Source organism: Microcaecilia unicolor, chromosome 13 (assembly GCF_901765095.1).
Source record: "Microcaecilia unicolor chromosome 13, aMicUni1.1, whole genome shotgun sequence".
In the NCBI taxonomy this organism is placed as follows: Eukaryota; Metazoa; Chordata; class Amphibia; order Gymnophiona; family Siphonopidae; genus Microcaecilia; species Microcaecilia unicolor.
The window spans coordinates 87,228,975-87,237,218 of record NC_044043.1 but is presented as its reverse complement, the minus strand read 5'-3'; the positions used below and the strand labels follow the sequence as shown (position 1 = coordinate 87,237,218).

Here is an 8,244-nt window from a genome sequence, read left to right as displayed (position 1 = left end):
ATGTTAGTGACAGTGAGCACGGCAGGGCTGAATAAGTAGATTGACATCGTAGCAACAGATGTTTCCCTTGAGAAAGCCTGCACGGCGAAACGGGACCCCGTCGGCATATTAGAGTGAAGCTAAATTGCAACGGCAAGGACGGCACTAAAAGATAAGTGTTCGTCATAATAACCTGGTTTTGTTAATTAAAAATAAGAGGAGGTTTTTGAGCCTATGAAGATTCTGTCCCGGTTAACAGACACTAACATGTACTGAAAACGGGAATACAGAGGCTTTTTCCTTCTTTTTATATATGTCTTCATAAAAATTTTTAAAAAAAAGTTAAATATTTGAACACTTCAAAGCAATGGGGTGTACATGTAAAAAATTGAAAAAGTTGAACAAGCAATAAGTTGAATGAGCAACTGTTTATTGAACTCTTTGGGGTTCTACATGGAATGTTGCTACACATTGAAATTCTGCATGGAATCTTGTTAGTCTTCAGAATTCTAGAATCTTGCTACTCTTTGGGGTTCTGCATGGAATGTTGATATTCTTTGTTTTTCTGCCAGGTACTTATGACCTGGATTGGCCACTGTTGGAAACAGGATGCTGGGCTTGATGGACCTTTGGTCTTTCCCAGTATGGCAATACTTATGTACTTAAGTACTTATGTAAATGCAAGGGGCACATTAACATGGGTGGGGCTCCCACTTATGTACATAACTTACGCACACTTAGGTCCTGCCAGTTATGCCAGGTCTATGCAAATGTGTAAATGTCAAGCATGTCAATGGCAGGTTTTATTAGTATTATATAATGGAACCTGGGAACCAAGATGCCATTACAGAATGGGCTCTCACCACACAGCATCGGGGCACCTACATGGCAGTCCCCAGTTACAGAATTGCGGGTCACTCAAATTTGTGTGCGATCCTGGGATGCGCTCAGTACATAACTGATTAACGAGCCAATTAACAAGTGGGCGCTAACAATTATTTATGTTAATTGGTGCCAATTAGGGGTCACACACACACACACACACACACACACACATCTGGCTGCACGTTATAATGCTGTGTACCAAAATTCCATAGTATGCCACCCAAAAAAGGACATGGCCATCGGAGGGGCATGGGCGGATCCGGGGCACTCTCAAAAGATACGTGCACTGTTACAGAATTCCAGGAATCTGTGTCCAACTTGAACACCAGGATTCAGTTTCCCTACGTCCTCACACCTAAAGTTGGCGTGGAAATCCCGGAGTGCCCTTCGTAGGATAGCGCTGACTGCTGATTTTAATCGGTGCTTATTTTTCAGCACCTTTACTAAATCTGGCCCCATACGTATGCATTGGAATGAGATGTTCCCACTGTGTTTACACCCAGCCGAAACAGCACAAGGCCTCTTCGCACAGGAAATTCTCAACAGCAGCTTGCAACCACTGTACATTCCCTGTGGTCACAGCAGGAACCTCGGATGCCTCAAGGTTCAACAAGAGGTTGGGTTCAACATTCACAGGCTCCAGCACATTGGTTCAGCAATGCTTAGCACAGGCAGAAACCCAGCAGGGCAGAGTTCTCGGATCACACATACACAAATTCAGAATCACACTCAAAAAGGAACTTTACTATAAGTTCCTCTGGGGAGTTTTCTGAAGGGAAACGTGTGTGTGGGGGGGGGGGGGGGGGGTCATTCTTCTGAAGAGACAGCAGCCACTATGACTGCTGTTGTATGAAATTAGGTTGGCTCTAATTTCAACTCAAATATTGTTAAAAAAACATAAATTCCAGAGAGAGAGACTACTACTACTATTTAGCATTTCTATAGCGCTACGAGGCATACGCAGCGCTGCACAAACATAGAAGAAAGACAGTCCCTGCTCAAAGAGCTTACAATCTAATAGACAAAAAATAAATAAAGTAAGCAAATCAATTAATGTGAACAGGAAGGAAGAGAGGAGGGTAGGTGGAGGCGAGTGGTTACGAGTCAAAAGCAATGTTAAAGAGGTGGGCTTTCAGTCTAGATTTAAAGGTGGCCAAGGATGGGGCAAGACGTAGGGGCTCAGGAAGTTTATTCCAGGCGTAGGGTGCAGCGAGACAGAAGGCGCGAAGTCTGGAGTTGGCAGAAGTGGAGAAGGGAACAGATAAGAAGGATTTATCCATGGAGCGGAGTGCACGGGAAGGGGTGTAGGGAAGGACGAGTGTGGAGAGATACTGGGGAGCAGCAGAGTGAGTACATTTATAGGTTACTACTACTATTTAGCATTTCTATAGCGCTACGAGGCATACGCAGCGCTGCACAAACATAGAAGAAAGACAGTCCCTGCTCAAAGAGCTTACAATCTAATAGACAAAAAATAAATAAAGTAAGCAAATCAATTAATGTGAACAGGAAGGAAGAGAGGAGGGTAGGTGGAGGCGAGTGGTTACGAGTCAAAAGCAATGTTAAAGAGGTGGGCTTTCAGTCTAGATTTAAAGGTGGCCAAGGATGGGGCAAGACGTAGGGGCTCAGGAAGTTTATTCCAGGCGTAGGGTGCAGCGAGACAGAAGGCGCGAAGTCTGGAGTTGGCAGTAGTGGAGAAGGGAACAGATAAGAAGGATTTATCCATGGAGCGGAGTGCACGGGAAGGGGTGTAGGGAAGGACGAGTGTGGAGAGATACTGGGGAGCAGCAGAGTGAGTACATTTATAGAGAGAGAGAGCCAATTCCTAGAGAAATGCCAGCTTACCTCTAAAGCACATTATAATTACCAAAAAAAATACTACAGCAGAGCTGGCATTCTGACTCAGAGCAGTTCACCTTCCCCATGGAGGGCATCCTTGCCTTTTTCCTTTACTGTTTAAACAACGGCTGTAGCGACTGACCGTGGTCAGCCCTTCTATGGCGTCTGGATCAAGCCCCTGTGTGATCCCCATGACCGAAGAGCCTGCAAAGAAACAGGAAGGTCTAGGGGAAGTGACGTGGACGCGGTTCACTGCTGTTTGCAACCCTCTTTCTTGTCTCTCGACTTCTGCTGTCCTAGTTTCTCCGGTTGGCGTTTGGTTGGTGAAACAAACACTGGTTCGTTGCCGTCATCCAAAAAGTCATAGAAGCCTTCGACTGGGACGGCACAAGGCTGTGAAGAAACCGGGCAATCTAAATTTAAGAGAAAAGACCTCGTCACACCATTGCTTAAACCATCATCATTGGCCTTTATGTTTCAACAATTTTTATTAATGACATCACAGAAAGCACACATACATAATATTTTGCATCAACTGTCCTAGAAAGAAGATTAGCTGCAACAATGACATAATTAAACATGTTGTCATCAATCTTTTTTACTTTTTTCTCTCCCCCCCTTCCTTCCCACTCTCAGATGTTCAACATTTACCTTGATGACACGTTAACCGAAACAAACTTATTCCACCTTTTAAAGGTGTAAATATTCAAAATTTGACATAACTCCTCACACCCATGTGCCGCATTCCGTCAGCAAACCTTTAACGTTTTTACCCCCTTCCCACCCCTATCCTTCCCTCCTCCCTCCCCATTCCCCCACCCAGTGGCGTACCAAAGGGGGGGGCGGTCCACCCTGGGTGCACGCCGCTGGGGGGGGTGGTGCCGCAGCATGCGCCTGTCTGCTTCCAGTTCGCTACGCTCGCTAAATTCTCTCGTTTGCTGCAGCAGCTCCCTCCTTCTGCCCCGGAACAGGTTACTTCCTGTTCCGGGGCAGAGGGAGGGAGCTGCAGCGAACGAGAGAACTTAGTGAGCGTAGCGAACTGGGAGCAGACAGGCACGCACTGCGGCACCACCCCCCAGCAGCGTGCACCCGGGGGGGGGGGGTGTCATTTCGCGGGGGGGGGGGGGGGGGGCGCATCGGCGATCCGTCCCGGGTGCCATCTAGGCTAGGAACGCCACTGCCCCCACCCTCCCCCCTTCTCTCCATATACCTCGTACTTCCTCTCTGCCTACCTGAACTTAGTTTCTGATAGCCCAGGTAGGGCCTATCTCCTCCCTCCCCCCCCCCCTTTGTGCCAACCACTGCCAGGGTGAAGAACAATGTTCATCTTAAAGCCTTCTGCTCCTATTCACAGCAGGTTAAGAAGCAAGCTTCGCCCTCTTGTATGTAAGAACTCCATATCAAGAGAAAATGTTTTTTCCGCTTCAGGTTCCCTTTCGCCTCCCTAGCTTCCCATGTGGCTAGCTCGTGTCATCATTGGCCTTTAACACCAGCGATACAGTAGCCAAGGCAACTTTGAAATGGAAACCCGCAGCAGTGTTTGGCGAGAAACTTTAATTTTGCAGAAAATTTTGATTTTAAGCTTTTGTTTTGTACACTGAGATTGAGATGCCACATTTAAAAAACAAATTTGGCTTTGAGGGCAATGATTAAATCTGCGGAGAGATTGGGCCCGATATTTGGACCGCTGGAGTTAGCCAGGCTGACTCCCGCGGTTGGCACTGAGGGTAGATATTCAATGCCAGGCTGTTTCCAGTGACCAGCATTGAATATCCGGGTGTTTTTTGGCTAGTTTCAATTTAAGTGGCCAAGCCGTTATTCAGCGCTACCCAGTTAAGTTGAAACCGGCCAAACATAGGCCTGCTATTACGGCGGCTGAATTTGGATGCCAAACTTAGCTGGCGATGCGCTGAATATTAGTGGATAGTTGGGTTATATCATGCGATATAACTGGTTATCTGCTAAGCACTAACCAGTAACATTCAGTGGGAGACAACCGACGATCTCCCGGATAGCCAGTTAAGTGCCATTTAACCAGCCAGAAGCCGTTCCTGGCTGGTTAAATGGTTTTAAATATGGGGCAGATTAAGCTTATGATTCACTTCATGACGACAACGTCTTGTGATACATGAGCACAAGTTAAAAAAAAAAATTTATTTGCTATCACAAGAGACATAGGGGTCTCTAGTGGAATAGCAACATTCCATGTAGAATCTCAAATAGTAGCAACAGTGGAGGAGTGGCCTAGTGGTTAGGGTGGTGGAATTTGGTCCTGGGGAACTGAGGAACCAAGTTCAATTCCCAGCACAGGCAACTCCTTGTGACTCTGGGCAAGTCACTTAACTCTCCATCGCCCCATGTAAGCCGCATTGAGCCTGCCATGAGTGGGAAAGCGCGGGGTACAAATGTAATAAAAAAAAAAAAAAGGTACACTAACAGATTTAGCATGTGTTAAATGCCATGCAGCCCATAAAAATATTATGGCATTTAGCCGTACTAAATCCGTTAGCGCCAGGGGCGTATCTGACTTTCCCTGGTAGGGGGGGCCAGAGCCCGAAGTGCGGGGGCCATTTTGCCCTCCCCCCGGCGCGTCCCATAGGCTTCCATTGGCGGCGCAGGGGGGTTGGCAGCGGTAGCGGGGGCCAGGCGCCCGTTGGCCCCATTACAGATACGCCCCTGGTTAGCGCACCTTAGTAAAAGGACCCCACGGAGGGGTTACCGTGCAGTTGGTGCGTTAATTTTCTTCAGTTGACCTCAACAGTGCTTCTTATTTTCGTGGGGAAACCTTAATCATCTATTTAACACGAAGGAAGAAGGAATTCCCATCGGGTTTCCCCTCAATACATTTCTTGCTGATGGCTCATGGACTTTAACATAAACAGATTAGTTTGCATATTTTATCGTAAATCTTTACAGAGGTGCTTGCAAAGTAAAAACACAAGTTTACCAAATCCCAGGTGACTCACTCATTATATTTACACTTCCTCCTTATTTGCATCTGCTATGAAAACAGAAAACCATTCAGAGGCATCAGCCCTTCCTCTAGTCCTCTCTTTGAACACTGCTTTTGACGATCTGCAGACTCACCACTACAAACGGGGATGAGGGAGGGGAAGAACAGGGCTGGCATTCAGTGGAGTGGAGGACTACCCGGCAACACCTATGAAATACAGAGAGCTAAGGAGGCTCAAGTTTGGGGGGGGATGCTCTGCTCCACACTTAAACATACGGGTTTTCAAACAGACATGGGAGACACAAGGGATGTGCATTTATTCATTCCAAAATGTGTAACCCACCCTCCCAGTCCCCTTTGCAGGACTGCTCAGGGTAACGTACAGGAATATAACAATAAACACAGAACATTACAACAATACCCTAAGACAATATAAACATTTTTAAAATATGGCACATTTCTCCTTCCTCTGTTTGCAAACTCATGCACGACTTTTCAAGGACTAGGTGTGCAAAGAAATGAGAAAGGATGTCTTGTTTGGGTGACACAGGCTACAGGAGGTGTGTATGTATGTGTGTGTGCGTCTTTGTGTGTCATAAGAATTGCCGTACTGGGTCAGATCGACGGTCCATCTAGCCCAGGTTATCTGGCTTCTAGCAGTGGTCAATCCAGGTCACAAGACCACGGCAGAATCCCAAAGAGTAGCAAGATTCCGGAATCCCAAAGAGCAGCAAGATTCTAGAATTCCCAAGAGTAACAAGATTCCCGAATCCAAAGAGTAACAAGATTCCAGAACCCAAAGAGTAGCAAGATTCGAGAATTCCCAAGAGTAACAAGATTCCCGAATCCAAAGAGTAGCAAGATTCCGGAATCCCAAAGAGCAGCAAGATTCTAGAATTCCCAAGAGTAACAAGATTCCTGAATCCAAAGAGTAACAAGATTCCAGAACCCAAAGAGTAGCAAGATTCGAGAATTCCCAAGAGTAACAAGATTCCCGAATCCAAAGAGTAGCAAGATTCCGGAATCCCAAAGAGTAGCAAGATTCTAGAATTCCCAAGAGTAACAAGATTCCCGAATCCAAAGAGTAAGATTCCAGAACCCAAAGAGTAGTAAGATTCCCTGCTACCGATCCCAGGGCAAGCAGTGGCTTCCCCCATGTCTATCTCAATAGCAAACTACATGGACTTTTCTTGACCAAATGTTTTTTAAACCCAGATATGCTAACCACTGTAACCGCATCCTCTGGCAATGAGTTCCAGAACTTAACTATTCGTTGAGTAAAAAAAATACGTTCTCCATTTTAAAAGTGTTCCCATGTAACTTCATTGAGTGTCCATCAGCCTTTGTACTTTTTGAAAGAGTAAAAAATCGATTCATGTTTACCCGTTCTACACCACTTGGGATTTTGTAGACCTCTATCATATCTTCCCTCAGCCGTCTCTTTTCCAGGCTAAAGAGCCCAAACCTCTTAAACCTTTCCTTATATGAGAGGAATTCCATCCCTTTAATCATTTTGCATTTGATATGCTGCCTTCCTGAGGTCCCCAACCCCCGCCAGCTGAAGACTTTGTCCAGCGCTGGTCCGTGGCGGCACCGCTGCATTGCCTGCCCTGCTCTCTCTTCCCCTCACGTCCGGCACGCGTCTTTTAGTGAAGATGAAGTCTCACTAAAAGAAGCGTGCCAGACGTGAGGGGAAGAGAGGGCAGGGCAGGCAATGCGGCGGCGCCGGAGACCAGTGCTGGACGAAGTCTTCAGCTAGCAGGGGTTGAGGACCCCCGCCGGCCAAGGTGTTTACAGCGGCGGAGGTGGCGGCAGCAACCAAAATGTGCCCCTCCACCTTGCGCTCTGGCCCCCTCGAGCCCTGGCTATGCCCCTGATTCAGGGCATAGATTTATGTGCAAGAAGTTTTAGCGAGGATCATATTTCTTTTTATTTTATTTGTTACATTTGTATCCCACATTTTCCCACCTTTTTCCAGGTTCAATGTGGCTTACATATTACCGTTATCGAGTTTGCCGGTCCCGGTCTGAACAAATATAAGGTATGAATGATTATAAGGTGATATTATGGTAGATAAGGTACATGCATGGTAGGTACAATTGGGGGGAACTTGGAGAGGGAGGGGGGAGGAAGAGTCAGGTAATGTCCATTACGGTCTTTTGTTATATTGTGTCGCAGGTGTCCAGGTAAATGTTTATGTTGGGTTGGTGGGGTATGCTCTTCTGTCTGTGAGAACATTCAGCGTTATAACTGTGTATTCTTACACTCATTCTGAAAGTACAAAAATAGTTGTCCCTAGACATTAGAGTTCTTCTTTGTTTGTACAAACTCAGTTTGTAATTATGACCGATTTTAAATTCTTCACCAGCAGCGAGCTACCATCAACCTTTTAAAAGCAAATGCATTATATTTACAGATAATAACAATACCTAACTGCAACAAATGATGACATCCTGGTAGGCGAGCGGGGGTTGTAAAAGCAGCCTGCCTTCAAGGGCGCCGTCGAGTTGTATTAAAAAAAAAAAACCTTACCGCGTTGGCGAACTGGCGGGCAGATGAGACGGGGAGGATGAGGGTGTTATCAACTG

The 8,244-nt window shown here is 46.3% G+C and overlaps 1 protein-coding gene across 1 annotated transcript in view; it reads right to left on the bottom strand.

The window, feature by feature from the left end:
* Positions 1-2,617: 2,617 nt before the first annotated feature.
* Positions 2,618-8,244, bottom strand: part of LOC115456845 (trichohyalin-like) — a 160,793-nt gene continuing 155,166 nt past the window's right edge. The window contains 1 exon segment of the mRNA XM_030186168.1: positions 2,618-3,116. Within this exon segment, the coding sequence (XP_030042028.1) occupies positions 2,953-3,116 (164 nt within the window). The 3' untranslated portion in view covers positions 2,618-2,952.